The sequence below is a fragment of the Vespa mandarinia genome, chromosome 1, assembly GCF_050613455.1.
Source record: "Vespa mandarinia isolate Hongniang chromosome 1, ASM5061345v1, whole genome shotgun sequence".
NCBI classification, from domain to species: Eukaryota; Metazoa; Arthropoda; class Insecta; order Hymenoptera; family Vespidae; genus Vespa; species Vespa mandarinia.
The window spans coordinates 17,007,501-17,029,714 of NC_140810.1; the positions used below are offsets into that span (position 1 = coordinate 17,007,501).

The 22,214-nt window shown below is 28.1% G+C and overlaps 1 protein-coding gene across 4 annotated transcripts in view; it reads right to left on the reverse strand.

Moving 5' to 3' along the window:
• LOC118443734 (galanin receptor type 1) overlaps window positions 1-22,214 on the reverse strand; it is a 50,632-nt gene that overhangs the window by 8,164 nt on the left and 20,254 nt on the right. For all 4 annotated transcript variants that reach the window (XM_035871150.2, XM_085655123.1, XM_035871152.2 and 1 more), the window contains exons 4-8: window positions 11,022-11,143; window positions 7,565-7,688; window positions 5,531-5,736; window positions 843-969; window positions 146-306 (exon numbers count right to left, since the gene is read on the reverse strand). In XM_035871150.2, the coding sequence (XP_035727043.2) occupies window positions 146-306; window positions 843-969; window positions 5,531-5,736; window positions 7,565-7,688; window positions 11,022-11,143 (740 nt within the window). The remainder of the gene's footprint in view (window positions 1-145; window positions 307-842; window positions 970-5,530; window positions 5,737-7,564; window positions 7,689-11,021; window positions 11,144-22,214) is intronic.

A 22,214-nucleotide genomic window follows, 5' to 3' on the forward strand; every position in this document is an offset into this window, starting at 1 on the left:
ATAAACTATAAGATGAAGATATTAATAATAGTAATAATAATAATAATAATAATAATAATAATAATAATGATGATGATGATGATGACGATGATGATGATGATGATGATGATGATGATGATAATGATGATGGGGATGACGATATTACCTGTTGAAATAAGCCATTAAATGGAAAGCCGTGTTCATGTGTTTATAAATTCCCTTTCTCTGACGCGGTAGGATGTGGTAAGCTGTGAGCACGTTGTCGATTAATATAGGACCCCAACAAATAGCGAAGAGAACCACAACAGCTACTAACATCTTTACCACCTATAGAACAAATATTACCTAGGCTAAAGGAACAAGTATGATAACTGATTGCATCATTAAGTAATTTTTAATAATTTTTCCAAGAAAATATATTAGAAAATTATAATATAATAAATTATATGATATATATGAAAATATATATTAATATGAAAAAAAATATATATTAATATAAAAAAATATATATAATAATATTAATCGATTATATGTTATTGCACTTGCTATAATTTTAATAAAATTCTTCTGAAAACATATTGATTATATATAGAGAGACATATATATATATATATATATATATATATATATATATATATATCATGTTTTATACATCATATAATATATCTATATAATATATAAAATATATTATAATATATATATTATATAATAATAAATATAATATTATATTATATAAAATATATACATATATGTATATATATATATATATATATAACCAATTATATATTATTCTAGTTGTTATAATTTTAACAAAATAATCCCGTAGAGAAGAAATTGATTAAATATGCAAGAGATACATATACCTGTTTCATAGTTCGAGATTCTTCTTCCGTTTGGCCATTCTCTCGACGTGACCGACGTCCATTTCGCATACTAATTTGTCTCTGTGTCATTGGTATAGATTCTGCGTCTACGTTGTTCGGATTGAGTCTGAAAAAGAAACGTAAAAAAGGAAAGAAGAAAAAAAAGAAAAAGAAAAAAAAAAAAAAAGAGAAAGAGAAAATTTCATCGATAATACACAATGATTAATGATATAATTAATGATAACAAATATGAATCGTTTTATTGCTCGTTTGTACTTCCTTTTTTTTCTGTTTTCTTTTTTTTTTCTTTCTTTCTTTCTTTCTTTCTTTACTTTTCTACAATATTAGTCCATTCATAGAAATTCCGTCAGATTCCGTTCGAAAGCTGAAAATCCAAGAGCTAACTCAGCAACGAAGAAATTGGAAAACGGGTATCTTGTTGCTACTCGCAGAGGCACGTCCGGTTCAGACAAAATAAACATATCTAGTTATCGTAACGAGATCGAGGAAGTGGAAAACGAAATATGTTCGCAGACACTCATACGTTCTTTCATCTACGAAAAATCAACAAAAGATTCTAATCGTCTTAATGCTCTCACTCTCTCTCTCTCTCTATCTCTATCTCTCTTTCTTCAAAAGAAAAAAGAAGAGAGAGATTGAAGGAAAAAAAGAAAAAAAAAAAAGAAAAAAAACAAACAAAAAAGAAGAATAAAAACAAAAGATAAATAAAATTAAAGAAGAAGAAACCAAATGTCCTTTTCATATATATATATATATATATATCCTAAACTTTAGGATACTTTTTGATGCGGTTTTGTTTACTATTTTTTTTTTCTTTCTTTCTTTTTTTCTTTTTTCTTTTTTTTTTTTTTTTTTTGACTCCTCCTTTACTCTCGATTTTTCGCTTTTTAAGAATGACGTTTGTACATTTAGAGAAAAAGAAAAAAAAAAGAAAAGAAAAGGAAAGGCGCGAACTTTTTTGGAATGGTTCCTCGTAAGAATAAGAAAAAAAATAAAAAAAAAGAAGGAAAAGAAAAGAGAGAAGAAAGAAAGGAAAAAAAAGAGAAGAAAAAGAAGTGTATAATTTTTTTTTTTTTTTTTTTTTTTTTTTTTTTGTTAAAATATTATATTTTTGTTAAATTATAATTCGTATCTCTCGACGATAATTTCGAAGATCGAATTATTCGCAATCCTATCGAAAATCGTGCATTTCATTTTTACGAATATAATCGAAAATGTTTGCAAAATTCGAACGTTTCCAACATTTTCTGTAATCACGGATACGACAAAAGTCATTAGCAGTACTTTAGACGTTCCCTTCCTTCTCTTGGTGGTTCAAACGATCGATCAAAACTTTGTTGTACTCACTGTACTTTAGCACTGTATGAGTTTCACCAAAGAAATTCTCGCCTTGACCGATAACCTAATCACATAGGGAATCAAGAAGAGAGAATTCTATTCGATTCGAATCGATTAGGTATTCATTTATCTATTTATCGAACATTTATTCATTGAAATACTTTTCAAGATTGATATTGACAGCTGATAATCAAATTATATATGATACACTAGTTGAAAACTAAATATCATGATTATATATAAAATAAATATATGTATTTATATTTATTTATAAATATATATATATATAATATAATTAAAATATTTAGAATAGAACGTTCAATGGATTATATAAGTCATAATAAAAATTCACGTTACAATTATAATATAAAAATCGATAGTTTTTCTATTATTGAACTTTTCTTAACATTGGAAAATATTCGAGGTGGAAAATCGAAAAGTCATCTTAATACGCGGGCTAAGCGGTTTCATGTTCACTACGACATACATACATATATATATATATATATATATATATATATATATGTATAATATTCATAAGGTAATACATTTTACTGTAAACGGTAGAATATCTGACGAAGAATTGAAGTTACAAAAAAATTTTTCCTACAAAAGTTCTTCGATATAAAGTAACACATTGTGCGGTATAAATAGTTTTTGTGTGAATGGAATGATAAAAGAGATTTCAAGACTATCGTAATTTTTTTAAATGGAACTACATATTCTTAATATCGCGAGAAGATAATTGAGATCAGTAAGAATACAGCGACTTATAATACTATAACCTTGTTGTGAGACCATGAGTATAAAAAAAAAAAAAAAAAAAAAAGAAGAATCCCAAAATTTTATCAATTTACGTAAATAATAATCGATGCAGGAAATAATTATTGGATCATTTTTTTATCGTTGGTACTCGTCAAAAATATGCAAATTTTTTAATTGAACCGTTAAAATGACATTTCTACGTCTCAAAGATACAGAATCTAATTTCGACATGGCAGATATTTTGTTCACGTGCATTGATTTGTTCGCAATTTTTGTGAATTTTTTCTTCACTCCAGAATTCTTTTTTTTTTTCACGTACGGATTACGGTATTATAAATTATCGTTAGATTCGTCTTAATCTCATCTATCATTTCACGTTGATAAAAAAAATAACCGTATTAAAAAAAAAAAAGAAAAAAAAATAAAAAAAATACAAAAAACAAAGAAAACATCTTTTATAACCTTAAACCTTCCCTTCTAACACAAAAATGTAAAAATTATTTATATATCATAATGTAATTCGTTTATGCTAAACAACTTTCGTATAAATATTTTTTTCATAGCTCTGATTATTCTTAAATTATAAGATCGTTAGCATTTAAATATAACACTCTGTACACGTATACTGTACACTTATAAATATCCAAACAAATTTGAAATTATGAAAAAGTTTATTAAAAAAAAATTTTGTACAGTACTGAATCAGCTAGAAAGTCTAAATAAATTAAATGTAATTAAGTAATTTTTTGTTTTCTCTCTCAATCGTAATACTTTTGAATTATGAAAGATCAATACAATTTTTCAAAATTGTATTATTATCGATATTAAAATTGATATACATTTTAACGACTGATTAAGACGTTTCTATTATATTTTATGAATATAATTACACGTATAAAATAAAAATACATTATTTACAAAACAAACTGTCGCGTATTTTAACGTATTGTCAAAAAGAAATATTACGTAACACGATGATTATTTTTTTAAATGAAAATCATATGAAAAGTCAACTAGACACTTTAATACTTAAGATGTCGATCATTTTTCATCATCGGAGATACAATCTTGACTGCGATTGATCGTTAAAAAGAATTATAGGCATTGATTCAAAAAAAAGAAAAAAAAGAAAGGAAAAAAGAAACAGAAAAAAAGGAATAAAAAAAAAATAAAAAAAGAAAGGAAATATTTTTATATGCACTTTGCAGCTGACTCAGTAACATGCGAATTTCTCTCTCTCTCTCTCTCTCTCTCTCTCTCTGAGTGAATAAAGTTTCTTTCTGTAAATCCAACCAGTTGCGAGAATATTTGCTCGCACACATTTACGGACTGGCAGAACTGTATAAGTAAGTACGTAAGTACATTCGATCGGTTGGTTCTCTTTGGCTCAATCTATTTTCGAACGATCCAAGGTACCCTCAGATTTTACATCGAAAGGAAATGAGAAAAAAAAGACGATAAAAAAAAGAACAAAAAAAAACGCACGAAAATAAAAAGGGAAAAACATTAACTATGGCTATTTGCACTTTGAAATATATCTTCCTGTTTATCAAAAAGATTTCCATCATCACCATTGGACTCCATGATTTTTATTGCTTCTATGTTGGTCTCGATTATGTGAGCAATATAAACGAATGGAGCTATTGCTTCGATCGTTTGGGTATCTTCGATTAATGGCAATTTCGTTGCATAACATAACTATGACAAATGGCGGATTTAATCACAGGCGTTAACTCAATATCCCCATCTCCATGTACGATAAAATTCTATATTATTAATTATCACACGATTAATTTAATTTAATATCCGACAAATTATATATAATTTTTATTTCTTATCGTTTGCGGCCGTAATCTAATTTCCTTTTTTTGTCATTCGCGCAAACAGTTTAATTGAAAAAAATATACCTATACTATATATACATACATACATACATACATACACATGGTGATATACAGGTATTTTGGCACCTGAACTTCATCGATTTATCGAATTAATCTTATTTTTGTATCAAGAATGTTTCGAACGGTAAGAGAAATAAATTTCATCACGAATTTGTAATAAGTACATGAGAATATTTACATTGATATATTGCTTATCTATTAGAAACAATTTTACAATTTATTTTTCTATGAAATTTTATTATATTTACAATTATATTAAATTTTATTACATGAAACATAATATAATATTATTTTTTATTATATTATATTTTATAGAGTAGAATATTAATATTATACTACATATTATATTATGTATATGCAATAATAGAATATATATATATATATATAATATATATATATATAATATATATATATACATATATATTATAGAATCAATAAAATAATTAGTATTAATATACACTATAATTATAATATTATAATTATATTGTATAATAATATTAATATATAATAATAAAATAATAATATTTATATATTATGAATACTATAGTATAATATAAATATCATAATATTATATTATATTATCATACTATATTATCATATTCATACGATCATCAAATATTACGGGGGTAGGGAAAAAAGAAAAAGAAAAGAATTACTTACGCGTGTCTCGAAGTCATATGATAACGACGTTTCATAACTCTCCAAATTTCCCAGCAAATTGCAGTATAACAAAAGGCCATTACAGTAAGCGGTAATAGAAGAACAAGTACGAGCATATAAACCTCGTGTGCTCTCCATAAAAATGCTGCATCAGAATCGCGAACACACCAATAAGCTACAACCCTTTGTCCAACTTCTTTGTGCCTCTAAAGATAAAATAGGAATATTTAATTAATAATATAAAGAAATTTTATTATAATTTATTATTATATAAATTCAAATTTTTTTTCTTTTTTCTTTTACTTTTCATTTTTTTTTTTTTTTGTTAGAATTTCTCGATAGTTCGTTCCAATCGACTTTTATTTTCAAAAATAAAAAAAAAAATTCAAAAGGAATGATTAAATAGGAAAACGAAATTTTTTCAAATGTCCTTTCTAATATATATAAAAACTTATATATTTCTTTAGTATTATATATATATATATATGTATATATCAAGCGAAATTTCATGATATATATATGATATATACATATGACATATATATATATATATATATATATATATATATATATTATATATATATATATGTATAATATATATATATATATATATATATATATTTATACGTATATATGTACATACATATAGATACATAGAATTCTCATCCTCAGAAATTGCATCGACAGTTCATCGATCGGCATATCTTTTTCTTTGACATTCGAATAAACGTCAGATCTTCGTGGAGAAACGGAGTGGTAACGGGCACGTCAACGTACGCTCGTAATACCCTTTCCGCTTTTATCTAGCGTAAAACTCAATTTTTTCTCTCTTTGAAGGAAACTCCATTGGGAAAATGGTAGAGAGAAAGAGAGAGAGAGAGTAGGAGCGAGAGAGAGAGAGAGAGAGAGTAGGAGCGAGAGAGAGAGAGAGAGAGAGAGAGAGAGAGAGAGAGAGAGAGAGAGAGATAGTCTCGGACACGTTGTTGTATCATGGAGAAACCAATGGCGAGAATTAAAAAGTGATCTACGACAAACGACGAAACAGAGAGAGAGAGAGAGAGAGAGAGAGAAAGGGAAGGGGGGAGGGAGGGAGTTTGAGAAAGGGTATAAAAATTTATTGCGACCGAAGATAAGATAGCCCGGAGAGAGAGAAAAAAAAAAAGAAGAAAGAAACAGAAAGAAGAATGGGAAAAAAAACAAAAAGAAAAACAAAAAAAGACAGAAAGAACGATAAGAATAAAAATATTCGGATCGTTTGCTGGTGGTTTATAAATTGAAACAAAAATTGCAACTCTGCAACTATCTCCGTTTAACGTGCTAGAAATTGAAATCGAAAACTCTCGTAACTCGACCCTTTTTTTTTCTTTTTTTTTTTATCTATTCTTTTTTTTTTTTTTTTTTTTTTTCTTTTTTTTTTTTTTTTTTTTTTTTATCAATTTGTTGAACCCGCACACATCGTTCTCGGTAAATGCATTATTTCGATGAAAGCGACGAGATTTTAGAAAGATCGCTTTTGCGTTCTGTGGCAGAAAAAAAAAAAGAAAGAAAAAAAGAAGAAAAAAAAAACAGAACGAAGAAAAAGATGGAAGAGAGATAGGATAACGAAAACGAATAGATAGAATTGGAATAATCAAGCATGTATGAATAATTTAAAAGGCTGAAGTTTTGTACATATGTATATATATATATATATATATATATATATATACATATCTATATATATGTGTACATATAATATATTTATGTTAATCTAACCATTTTAAAAAAGAATTTTCAAATAACAATGTTACTGTTCGGTGCATTTTTCATAACTTTTATGATCGACCTATAAAATAAAATATTTTTAACTAATATTGTAATATATTTTTTAATAGTGTAAAATATTTCTAATTAATATTTCGTATCAAGAAAAGGGCAGGAGAAAAGGTCGGGGGGGAGGTTTGGATGGATGGATGGATTCTAAAAGGAAACAATAGTTTTATATATATATATGTATATATATATATTTATATATATAATAAAAAATTATTTTACCTGTGTAAATACCATTGGTATACCTAAAAGAAATGAGGCAGCCCACGTGATTATTACTATTCTCCTTGCCTGGCTTATCGTACAAGTATACTGCGCTCTCATTGGATGAACGATGGCATAATACCTATACAAAAAAATTTATCAGAAAAAAATTTTCATTTATTCTTGATACATCATTTTTTTGATACATTTCTTGATACCATCAATGATTGTGATCACAAAAAAGAAAAAAAGAAAAAAAGAAAAAGAAAAAAAGAAAGAAAGAAAGAAGAAAAAGAACAATACATGGAAAGATTGACATAAAGAAATAATAATGGAGAAAAATTAAAAAGGACACGAAGTATTATGACAAATTTTGATTAATAATAATATTAGATACTCATCAATTAAACTTCAACGTAATACCATTGAAATGTCGTCAGGACAATGTATCCTTTCAATTAGATTATGCATATTCATATAATCATATTAAAGATTAATGCGAAGCAATAAATATTAAAATATATTTAACCATAATAGGTAAAGATACGTACAATTTATATCTATATATATATATATATATATATATATATATATATATATCAATGGGATCTATTCCAGTATGTCTAATATTGCGTAGGATCCTATCTACATAAGTAGATCCATGGAAACGAGAATACACATAGGAAGATAAAGCCGCAGTGTAATAAAGGAGTAGTTCTATCGATTAAACTCATGGTATGTGTTCCATTTATATATTCCTATATTTATCTGTATAAATAGAAACGTTAAAGAAACTCAAGTGTTCGATATACACGAAAATTGTAACGTTCAATGTTTCAACAAACAATTACGAAATCGATTGATTGACTTAACGTCAAATCAATTTTTCTCATTTTATCATGTCAAGCTTTTCAAATCATGGATGTTATTTATTAGAAAAAGAAAAAAAGAAAAAGAAAAAGAATAGAGCAAAAAAAAAAAAAAGGAAAAGAAATAAAAAAAACACGTGTACGCGAATACCACGTAGTAAAATTACATGTATATATATATATATATATATATATATATAACAATTTTTCACTTCTCCTAATTAACTTTTTTTCGACGTATACCAAGCATCCCCCATCACAACCCTCCTCAACTAACCCCAATCCCACTAAACCAACCACGCTACTTCCCGCCCTACTTCCAAACGTAATCTCATGCAATAACTTTTGCTAATTCTCGTCACCCGTTAATCACGATTTGTTGCGTACAATAAATGAGATTCCACAAATACCGTGTGTATGAAATATTATTGTCACACAGTATGTAAATATATATAAAGAGAGAGAGAGATAGAGAGAGAGAGAGTAATTATAGTAAAACGTTTATAATATATCAAATATAATTTCACGAAATTCCTCGTCATCGATGATACGTCAATAAACATTCATTATTACTTATATCATTTACGAATAAATAATATATTTCTAAACGAAAATTAATATTACATATTAATCTAAATAACATCCCATATTACAATAAGTGAATATTACTAGCAAATATTTCTAATGGGAAGGACATTTTATTCGAACGATACCACGCCAATCGTCGACTTTTACGAGAGATCTCAACAAAAAAAAAAAAAAGAAAAAGAGAGAGAGAGAGAGAGAGAGAGAGAGAAAGAAAGAGGGGAGAATATCCTTCGTAGTATAATAACCATGTCGACGAAATCGCCTAATGGGCCGTTGAATCTCGACGGATCATTTGCATGGCATTCCAAAAATACGTCCATTTTCACGACACTCCACGATATTCCTTCTTTTTCTTCTCTAACTTCGTTCTCATTTTCTCTCTCTCTCTCTCTCTCTCTCTCTCTCTCACTCTCTTTTCATTTAAAACGTTCAAAAAAGGGAAAAAGGAAGAAAGGAGAAAAAAGAAAAAGGAAGAAAAGAAAAAAGGAAGCAAAAAAAAGAAAAAAGAGAAGAAAAGAAGAGAAGAGAAAAAAAAAGGGCGAGATACGAAAAAAGTTCAGTTCCTCTCTGATTTTCGGACCGTGATCTTCTTCGCGAGCCGATATTTTCCTCCCCGCCAACCCTTGTCCCTCTCCATCCCTTCCCTTGTCACACTCATCACGTCAAACCCCCTCTCCCCACCCACCCATCCCATCTTTAACTCTCGACTATCAACCGAATACGCTAGCATGAATATAAATTGCTCTGCCACACGGGTTTTCATCGTGACCTCGACATCCGCCAATCAGTCGGCCACATTTTCCACGATATAAAAAGGACAAATGAATCGTTCGACTCGTATTTCTGCGATAAGAAAATTTTTTTGTCGATTTTCGAGAATTTAATTCGAATTTAGAAAGGGAAGGAAAGGGAAGAAAAAGAAGAAGAATGAAGGTGAAAGAAAAAGAAAAGGAAGAGAAAACAAACAAAAAAAGAAAAGAAAAAAAAAAGAAAAAGGAAAAAGAAAGAAAGGAAAATTATCGCGGACAGCAATGAGGGGATAATAATTTTTATTTTGTTATTTATTCCATACCCTCGTTGATATATCAAAAACATGTCCATGGCACACCTATGGTTTTGTTTTTATCTGTTTTTATTTCTTTTTCCTTTTTTTTTTTTGTTTTTTGTTTTTTTTTGTTTTCTTTCTTGTTTTTTTGGTTTTTTCTTTCTTCTTATATTAAGCGTATCATATTTCTATAAATGTCACTGGCAATGTTTTACAGTTTTATTGATACAGTATTATGCTAATGGAGAAAGGATGTACGATGAAAGCTTTTGACAAAAAACCACGTTATTTCTACTGCGAACGGTGTTAAAGTAGAAAATGGAAATATTTTTCTAAAAAGAATTTCAATATATGAAACGTATGGGAAAAACGTAAACGTCGGTACTAAATCAAAGACACTTTATTTCGAAGTAAAAAAACAAGAGAACTGAAGAGACTAAAAAGAGAGAAAGGGAGATAATGGAAGGGATACCTTCTTCGGGTAAATTTTCCAAGAAAATTGTATGAATTTTATTTGACAAAGACGAGAGAAGAATGTTCTTGATTTGAAAATAAATGTGAAGTTTTTTGCAGCTTCTCTGAATTTTAAAAGAATATATCGAAATAATATTTTTTTATTAGAGATCATCGAAATAATGTATATTATTAACTTTCACGTTCAAAATCTTAACGTTCGTTCTTACGTTGAATTAATGATAAACATTAAAGTATTTAATATTTAATAAAAATATTTGACAATTAATTTTATTAAAATATTTAATAATTTTTAATTAAAATATTTAATACGTTAACGTAAACATGAAAAATATTACTTTATAATTATTTCTATATTGAACTAATAACTCTTACATATACTTTATCACTTATATTATATTATTTGTATATTCATAAACAATTAACAACAAGTAAATATTCGTATATCGTAAATTATACAAAAGATTTAAGAAATTAACGTTTAAATCTTACGTCTTACCTTTCAATCGACATGGCTGTGAGTGTGACGACGGAGCAAATGGCCGAAACACTTTGCATGTAATGCACAGATTTACATAGGAAAAGACCCATTGTCCATGTATATGAGAAGAGCTTTGCGATCTGAAACGTTATTGAAGTTAGTTGGATTATTTCATGAACAATTTGTACGATGGATTCAATGATTTCATCATTTCTAACTTTAAATTAATTAAATTAGAAAAAGATCCTTGAAAAAAGAGAAAGAGAGAGAAAGAGAGAGAGAGAAATTTCTTCGATAAAATGCTGTAAAAAGGGAAGCGACTGAAGAGTAAAATGAAATGAATGAAAATAAAGAAAGAGAAAGAGAGAGAGAGAGAGAGAGAGAGAGAGAGAGAGAAGGAAAAGAAGAGATGAAACATGAAATAGGTTACCCCTTATCCCTCTTAGGTCAAATTTAGACTTTATTTAACGTTAAGAAAGATAAGACAGCTCGAATTAAATACGTTTAATCAAGTTGTATTTTCACGAAGAGAAAAGGTAAATTATGAAAGTCGTTAAGGGTATATTTCTTAGAACTCACTAATGAGGACAGTATGACACCTAATCTTGATTTGTAAACTGGGTATAAAGGTTCATCGTTTAAATCTTCGTTCTATAAACTTCGATGGTATATAATGATATCTTTTAACGAATACTATAATTATAATATATACAACTATATAACATAACACCTTTGAATTACGTTCGAGTATCCGTATACCCGAGAGTGTATATTAATTATATTTAATTATGAAAAATTTCTTTGATCATTCATATTTCATGAAACTTAGTGTGAACTTAACGAGAGAATAGAAAATATCTGGCTATTGTCGTTGTCTTTCTTATCGAATAAACGTACTACGAGATTACCGTAGGAGGCTGTAAATGAGATTAGCTATGGGATTAGACCGCGCCTGTAAATAAATACCTTTTGTAAGAAAACAAAAAAAAAAAAAGAAAAAAAGAAAAGAAGAAGGTCAGAAGAGGAAAAAAAAAGGAAAAGAAGAATTATACGTTATAAAAATGATTTAATTTGCGCATGATGATACCTCAACAAATATAACATTTTTATTTCGAAGCTTACACGGTTCTATAATCTTCGTATTTAATTTTTATTTCGATTTAATTTTTATACACGACTATTTTCATATGTCCCTTTAAATATAAGTTTTATACTCAATAAAATATAATTATACTAATTGTATATAATTAAAAAAAAAAAAAAAAAAAAAAAAAAAAAAAACACGAAAAGAAAGAGAAGGAAGTATCGTCGATCTGGAATTAAAAAGAATTGTCGAAAATTCCAAATGGAGAAATCCTTGCTCGTTTAAAGTTAATTAATGCGCGAAATAATCGAGTTAAATGTAAATTAAATCGGCTTATTCTCGAATGCACCGAATCGGTTTCGAAATCGAAACTGTAAAGCCATTTACAGAAGACATTTACATCGTATTACCGAGAAAAAACATGGGATGTTACGCGAGGATATACTTGAACAAGTATTCTCATGTGCACTTTTTGTCACGTGCTTACATAACTTTTCTTTCTTATATAGATAACACTATTGTCTCTCTCTCTCTCTCTCTCTCTCTCTCTCTCTCTCTCTCTTTTCTCATCATTTTACACATAACATAAATATTGATACATATACGCACCAAGATTCTTTTAAATCGAGACACCTAAATAAGTATTTCGAGAAAAAAATTCGATGAAAATTTTCCTTAATATTTTTTTTTTTTCGTATTTTTAAATAGAATACCCATAATTTTTTCTAAGGGCGATTAATTCTATCAAAAAAAGAAAAAAAAATAAACTAGCAACTTTTGTCTGATTAAAGATTTTCTCTTAGAGCCATTATATCCTACAATATTTATCATTATATTCAAAGCAAAATGTTATGGCATACTTGAAAATATAGGATAGGAAACTGACAGGGCACGATGGCATGGAAAGGGATAGGAAAGGGCCGAACGTATCAGGACAGAACAAGAAAAGAACAGAACTGGTTATAACAGGAGAAAGAAACGGGAAAAGGACGAATAAAATTGGAAAAGATAAAGTAGGATTGAATAAGATCTAATAGAATCCAATAGGATCAAATAGGACCAAATAGTATCTGTTATTAAAAAAAAAAAAAAAAAAAGAAAAAAAAAACAAATAAAATAGAAACGTCTTTGTCCTCCTGTCCTTTCCTGTTCCCATTCCGTTCTGTTCCGTTTCGTCTCATCCGTGTCCTGTCCTGTTCCATCCAATCCAGTCTTATCCTGTCGTCTCCCATTCTATATTTTATTATAAAATATAAAGATTGTATAGAAAATCTGTTAAAAAACCATTGCTTATTGTTTATTTTTTTTTTATGCATTAAATAAGATGCCGTCGAAAAAATTAGTCATTCATTTAAAAAAAAAAAAAAAAAATAATAATAATAATAATAATAATAACAAAATACAATCATTTTAGTGAGAAAAAAAGAATTTTGTTTCGAACTTCTTTTTAAAAATACATTGTTTTTGATTTACTGAGGGGTTTCCATTTAAAAAAATTCACACCGTATATATATATATATATATATATATATATATATATATATATATACACAAATATTGTACATACACATACACACACACATTTACACACATATGTTCCCTTTATGTCATAACAAATATTATAACTCGTCGCTACATTGATATAATATTGCATTCGATTCAAAAAATGTATGCTTAATATAACACGTATATATTATACATATGTACGTATATGTATGTATATATCTACGCTAGATATGCCGATTGTACGCAGTACTTGACTTTGGTTTGCCTCTATGTTAAAAATGCTATTTGAATCAAAATATTTCTTGAAATAACTATAACTATAACTATTAAAATTTTAATTGCTATTTTCCTAAATTACAACCTAATTAAATTTGTCCGATGATTACTCTTTTCTCTTCACTTTATATAAACATTTAAAGATTATAATTACATAATTTACAATTATAATAATGAAAATGATATATGACGTTTTATAAAATGTCTTTTTGATCAAGTTCAATTTTACTTTATTATAATATTTGCAAAATTATACTGAAAAAGTTAAAAAAAAAAAACTGATAAAAGAAGAAGACAATATCTTCTCATATCCTACGATGCAATTTTCATTTTCTTGAAGAAAAGTATTATCACTGAAACTCAACACACACATACACACACACACACACACACACATATATATATATATATATATATACACACACAGAGAGAACAACTCAGCAACTATTCCTGTAATTACGCTTGCGATTTTAGAGAAAGACGAAGAGAGAGAACGAGAGAGAGAGAGAGAGAGAGAGAGAGAGAGAGAGAGAGAGACAGAGAGAGAGAGAGAGAGAGACAGAGAGAGAGAGAGAGGAGTAGTATGCAAACGTACGCTTTAAATTAACACTCGAATTTCCAACTAGTTCAAACGATAAATCAATTATTTGTAAATCAGTAAATATGACACTTGATTTGATAACGAGTTTTTACAATAAAAAGGATCTTCCATTCGAGTCTATACGAATCGGTAATAATGAAAACAATGTAAATCGTATGTACATTTATTTTTTAACATATTTCGACATCATTAATTTAAATAATATAAAAAGTGTTTTTTTTTTTATAATTACAAATTGAAAAAAAATTACGTTTACATTTAATACATTGAATTCTTTTAATGTATGCTAATTAAAAATTTTCGAAATACCATACGAAAACAAAATACGTATGCCTTTTAAATATTACCGAGATGACTCGGATTATTTTTCTAATTGTCAGTTCATATAAAAAAAAATTACTGTAAAAGAAGTAAGAAAAATAAAAAGATTGCGTCGTAGTAACATTGAACAATATGACAAAAGATTACAATTATTATAAAGATTATTGTTATAAAAAAAAAAAAAAAAAAGAAAAGAAAAATCAAAAACATTCATACAGTCCTCAATCGTCCTGAATAGTTTTACCCGATGAATGATTCGTATATATCGCTTTAAGAAAAAAAGAAAAAAAAGGAAGCGAAAAAACCGATAAAGAAAAAAGAAAAACAAGAAAATAAAAAACAAATAAAATAAAGAAATACAAACGAACAAAAAATTGTAAATAATAATATCGAAATTAAAATCGTTGTAAAGGAGTTATTGAATAAAAAAAAAAAAAAAAACAAAAAAAAAAACAAAAAAAAAGTAAACAAAAGGAAGAAAAAAAGAAGACAGAAAATAATAGGAAAAAAGAATAATTGCGAACTTTCGCATAACGATTCACCGTGAAATATTCTCCCCCCCCCTTGGGTGGGATGAGGGAGGATAGGGTGGAATGGGGGGAAAGTAGGGAGGGTTATTTAAAAGCAAAAGTTTGAGACTTCAAAAGCATTTAGTCGGAAACGCGTTCGACAAGGCGATATCGCACATACGTAGTCGAGTACGAGCTCAAATGAAATTATGTCTCAACCACGAGGCAAAAGCTGCTACAGGCAGCGGGTTAATGCTCACTCGATGAGAATTTATGAGAGCATACTTGGCGCGCGCGGGCAAATAGAAGCTTGTTTTCGTCGGTCGGCAATGCTTCGAGAGCTTATATTGCCTCTAACTGTACGAGAAAGCTTGCGAAACGATTCACGAAAGCTCTCTCTCTCTCTCTCACACATACACACACACACACACACATAAATCGATCCTGAAGTTCTTTTCATTTCGATCATTATACAGTTAATAATATTTAAACGCCGTGCAATTCATGAAACGATTTATCGTTCGTTGTTCGTCTAATTATCACTCGAAGAAAATTAATAACCGATATGGTTTAACGCGTACGCTTATCGACCATAAATTTATGATAAAAGCTCGAAGATAATGGAACTGCATTACGATACACATACACACACACACACACACACACACGCACGCATGATAACGAGTTTGTATTTACAATGATACGACTAGTCGAACGGGAAGAGTTTTATCGGATTAACCTGGAAAATTCAATATCGCACGTTCAAGGCTTTAAAAATAATTAAAAAAAAAAAAAAAAAAAAAAGAAAAAAAAGAGAAAAAGAGAAAACATCTAAAAATAAAAATTTAAAAGAAACGATTAAAAATTGTAACGAAAAATGATCTCTCTCTCTCTCTCTCTCTCAGTCATTCTGTACCTTCTCATTCTTCTTTATTCAACAAAAAACTAATTTTTCTATATCATATAGCTGATATCGCATAAAAAGTTAACGATGATCTTAAAGAGATTTATCATAGTTCAATAAAGGTCGTATAACGTTATCCGAGTGATCCAGAAGCGTAATTTATGATCTTGCACTTCTTGTACTCGACGTTTATACACTCCTTTGTGCATACATTGCGAATTTAATTTATGACCACTTCAATCGGATAATTTGCGAAATATCGTAAGAAGACATGATTATCATGGACCAGACGTTTTCAACAATATTTTATAAAGATCTATATAACGAATATAATTATTAAGTATGTATATATTATTTATGTAGGATTTTTAAGGATGTTTTCTTTCTTTCCCTTTCTTTTTTCTTTTCCTTTTTTTGCATTAGAAAAAAAAAAATCTAATCAGAATATTTCTTTAACTTTTGCACGTCGAACGAGAAATCGTTCACGGACAATCAACTTCTTCTTTTCGTTTGATTATATTTCTAGGATTAAATGATGTAGAAGGACGAAAAAAGCCATTCACGTTCCTTCGACCAAAAAGATCACGAGGTAGTTTAGGAAAAATTGCTACGAATACGAATTCCACGAGATGCATTGAACCAAAGAAAGATTTTTCCACTATTGTGCAACATGTGTACCGTCCATACCAACGAATTTCTATGACGGAAGATAAATCTCACAAGTGTCTTATAAAACAACATTTTTATAGATCGATACAAACAAGACAATAAATGTTTTATAAAATAAAATAAAAATAACTATTTTCATATAGGATATCAAGATATATATATATATTTGTATTATTTATATATATATATATATATATATATTTACATATCATATAATATATTAAACATATATATATATATATATTAAATAAGTGTGAATATATATATATATATATATATATATATATATCTTTGTCTTTACATCTAGCAAATTTAATTTAAATATCCTTATGAAGAAAAGTAAATATACGGAAATGGACAGTACATAGCTGTCGACTTCGGCAATAAAAACTCTTTCGAAATTGCAAAAATGTTTTAAGAGAAAGAGAGAGAGAGAGAGAGAGAGAAAAGAAGAAGTGCACGTTCATTTTTCGAGATACGAATGTTACAAAGCTCGTATAGATACACAAGCTCACATAGACTACTCATAAACGTCAATAATTTTTTACAACGAGTGATATTAAGGTAGCGTCGGTGACCATGTACCAAACGACAATAAAATTATCTTACCTGTGACAAGAGCCACACCTTCTTTTTGTCTCAAGGCTAATTTACATTTTGCTCTATATTTTATGAATGAAAAATTCATCACGCGTAATCTCATCGACATCAAATAAGTAGTTAAAGCGAGTCACGTGAAATATTTATTCATTCGAAAATTCCTGCCATTTCTTCGTTCAATTTTAACTTAAAAAAGAAAAAAAAAATTATTCCAAAATTTTGTATATAATCGGCTCTGATAAAAAAAAAAAAAAAAAAAAAAAGAAAAAAAAAGAAAAAATTAAAGAGAGAGAGAAAAAAAGAAAAAATGAATTTCTTTCTCCTCTCCAGCCTTTTGTTAACTCTTTGCACCATATATCGCTGAAATAACAATAATATTGTAAACTAGAATTTTCCAAATATCTTTTAATTAATAAAGAAAGAAAAAGAAGAATTAAAAAGAAAAAGAAATAAAAAGAAAATCGGAATAAAGAAGCCTTCTTAACGGATGGTTGAATGTTTTTTCTTTCTTTCTTTCTTTCTTTTTTCTTTTTTCTTTTTTTTTTTTCTTTTTTTTTTTTGTATTTTTTCTTCTCTTTCAGAAAATGTTTTTCAAGGAGCACGCGTACAATCTTCTCGTAATTGGTATTGCACGATGACTTTGCTTGTTTAGATACTAACACACAAATTGCTACTTCACTGACTAAACGTCTAATTACAGGTGTATATATAGACACAACGTTCTTTTGATTATGTGAACTTACTTCTTAATTGGAGACTAATTGTAACAATCAACGAATTTATTTTTTTATAGAGAGAGAGAGAGAGAGAGAGAGAGACAGAAAGAAAGAGAAAGAGAGAGAGAGAGAGACAGAAAGAAAGAGAAAGAGAGAGAGAGAGAGATAAAGAATTAAATTCGATCGTTAATTAATTTAACAATACACAGAGCATGATTATGTTATTTGATTATTGATTAAAACGATATTTTATTATTAATTAAAATAATCGGAGAAGACGCGTCTCGTCGGTACGTCAACTTCAAAGCTCCTCTCATAGAATATTAATGTTACTTCAGCATATATTAAAATCAAACTTGTCGATCTTTTCTTAAGTGCACTTAAAAGGTAGTTTATAGCTTAATCTCTAAAGTATACATGTATATATTATATTATATTTATTTCTTCATCCCCTTAGCTTTTATAAAAAATTTACAAATATATATATATATATATATATATATATATATATATATATATATATGTATATAAACTTGCGTCGAACGATATTTAATGAGATTAAAATAAAAATATTTAATCATCGATCTTAATTAAAAGTCTCTTGTTTTTTTTAATTAATTCATCGATTTGTATCAATTGACGATTAAATTTTTAATTGACTTAATATTAATTAATCAATTAATACGTTTGATTTAATCCTATATCCCATATTAATTCTAAATACTTATTGATAAAAAATGAATCTCTGACTTTCGAATGATTAATATATTTCAAAATTGTAATTTTTAATAAAAATCGAATTGTAAACTTATAAATAGACTTATAAGACGCAAAATGAAGAGAATGGAAGATAAACGCATAAACATGATTCACTGAGAAGAATAGCTGTTCTCTAACGCGACAGATGCTCGAGGCGACGTGTTCGCCTAATAAATTGTCGACTACACGAGAAAAACGTATAACGATCGATCAGGATGTTAACCGATACTCGATATAAATTTTACCTCTCTCCGTAGATCGAAGAATCTAGAATTTTTGCTTGATTTTCTTTCTCTCTCTCTCTCTCTCTCTCTCTCTTTCTCTCTTTCTCTCTTTCTCTCTTTCTCTCTTTCTCTCGAGAGAATGACGCACAAGTCACGTACCATCGAACGCGTATATCGACTGAAAAGGTGACAAATTGCCTAGGATGCGAGAAAAAGTACTCGTAAAATTACGATCGAGTCTAACACTTCTTATAACAATTTTAGAAGTGAACACATCTCTCAAAAAAAAAAAGAAAAGAAAAAAAGAAAAATTGAAAACAAATAAAAGTGAAAACGTGAAAACATAAACAAGACGTTAAATTAAAGAACACAGCGTATGCGCGATAGATCGAAAAGTGCGAAGAAAAAAGAAAGAAAGAGAAAGAGAGAGAGAGAGAGAGAGAGAGAGAGAGATGATTCTCTCAAGATGATCATCTTAGAGATGATCTCAAACGCATATTGCGACGAATGAAGATCGAAGATATGAAAGAAAAAAAAAAAATGTAAAAAGAAATCATCAAAAGAAAAAAAATTGCAACAGAGAGAAACAAAATATAAGAATAAGAAAAAGGGACGTACGATTTACAGATTGAAAAGTGTTGGAAGAGAAAAAGATAGAAGGATAGAGATGGGTTTGAATAATTTTAAGGAGATCACGTATCAGCAACGTCTCCTGAAAGTACTCGAAGCGATTGCACGGAAAAACGGCAGCAGGTGCACTTATGCACGAACTTCCTGCTCGTACTTTCTCTCTCTCCCTCTCTCTCTCTCTCTCTTTCTCTATCTATCTATCTATCTTTCTCTCGTGTTTCGCTCGGATCGTCAACGTCCATCGATCTTCCCCTCCAACTTGTAAATGATGTCTATAAAGAGCAATACATGTCGTGTGTAGAACATGTACACACAATACATACGTACGACACAGTAGCTGAGAACTATTTCTTATGTATACACATAGGAAGCAAAAATATGTCAAGGATTGTCTTAGAATGCACATTCTTTAAACAAAATAACAATCATTAATTATTATAATAAAATTATATCTACGTATATATTATGATACAATTTCAAAAATTTCACGTATATATGAATTTTTTTCTTATATTTTGTACTTTTAAAAATGTATGAAAAAATTTTTAAGAAGATCAATGTCATTGGTATGTTTTATAAATATTTATTGATCTAATGAAAAAAAAAAGAAAAAGAAAAAGAAAACAAGAAAGAAAGAAAGAAGTAAGTAAATAAATAAATAAGAAAAAAGAAAAAGCTTTAGAGGGAAAGAAAAAAAAATGTTAGTATTAAATCGATTAGTAAATATTTATTTATTGAATTTTCATAGAAAAGTTATTGTTATTTATTGGAATATAAAATATTGATAACAATGTCGGAATATATTTTCAATACTTTTATAATTTATCTTATATATATTTTTATAAAAAATGTTTACGATGTTATTTTATCGATCGATCTAATGTAAATAATTTACAATTCGTTCGTTTAAAATATAAAATAATTAATATCAAGAATTTGATCAAACATTTATCATACTCTAAAATATATTTTTTTTTCTTTCAAGTTTCGAAAATTTTTGACGTATTCAACAACGAATAAATGGATAGAAAATTATATTTTATTCTTTTTTCTCTCTCTCTCTCTCTCTCTCTCTCTCTCTTTCGTTCGATAATTCAACAATTATGAGAAAAAGTAACTTAAACATGCCGAACGTACGAAACTCGATGAACATATTGTTCCACGTACATATATTGACGTATGAATTTCATTAATAAAATAGAAATTTCATGATAAGCAATTTATATTCAACAAACCGCAAGAGATTTGATTGTGAATGTCAGAAAAAGAGAGGATAAAATGGACGGAGGAGAACACGATGGGATATTAAAAATGATGACGAGACTGTCACAGCAAGATGTACCTCCTTATGCATGCAACATCCGATTCATTCTGTGTACTTTACATATATATCTATATCTATATCTATATCTATATGTGTATATATATATATATGTACCCAAATCCCTCATGTAATAGCTTTTCTATTCGTTGTTTTTTCTTGACCAATAGCTAAAAAAAATGTGTTTTTATTTTTGAAACGAAAAATCAGTCATTCGTAGAACTAACAATGAGTTTCGATAGGTCAATCGATAACATATGAACTTTTTAAAGATATTTTTCGTAAGCATTACTCTTAAAGGGAAACCTGAAGAATTCGACAGATGGGATTCCTTTGAATAATATAGGAACCTTTCCAATGAGCTTCATATGCATGAGATGCTTGACTCTAGGAAAGTTTGATTGTCTTCTCGCTCCTGTTTACCACCATCTCTTCTATCTTTTATACTAACCCATCATTAATGTGGAAATCAATCATTCTAACAAGTATCCGAAGTAACTTAAAGACAGGGATGAATAGATTATCACGTCAATTTATATTTCTAAAGAGAGAGAGAGAGAGAGAGACAAAGATAAATAGAGAAAAAAAGAAAACATCTTATTGGAGAAAATCATCAAATTGTCCTCACTCTCTCTCTCTCTCTCTCTCTTTCTCTCTCTCTCTCTCTCTCTTTCTCTCTCTCTCTCTCTCTCTTTCTCTCTCTCTCTTTCTCTACTTTTATATTTTTCATCTTCTTCCGAAGATCTTTGCCAATGAATGCAAAGATTCTTCGAAAGTGATTTAAATTCTTGTAACTTTGAAAATGAAGAACTTTCTACGATTCTTATCAAATACTAATTTTCGCTGAGTAATTTAATAATATTTCAAACTAAAGTAAGATAAAGACAATAAATTATTCAGAATACTTAGTGAAATTATATGGTGAAAGATTTGTTATTGTGTTCGTCACGATTCGAACACTCGAATGAACGAATATTCGAACTGGAAACGTTCCAAGAAATGTTTTCCGAAGACAAAGATATTGTATAAGTGATATTTTTAGTCGTTGACATGAATTTTCTGATCGTTCTGAATTAATGGCGTTCATTCTT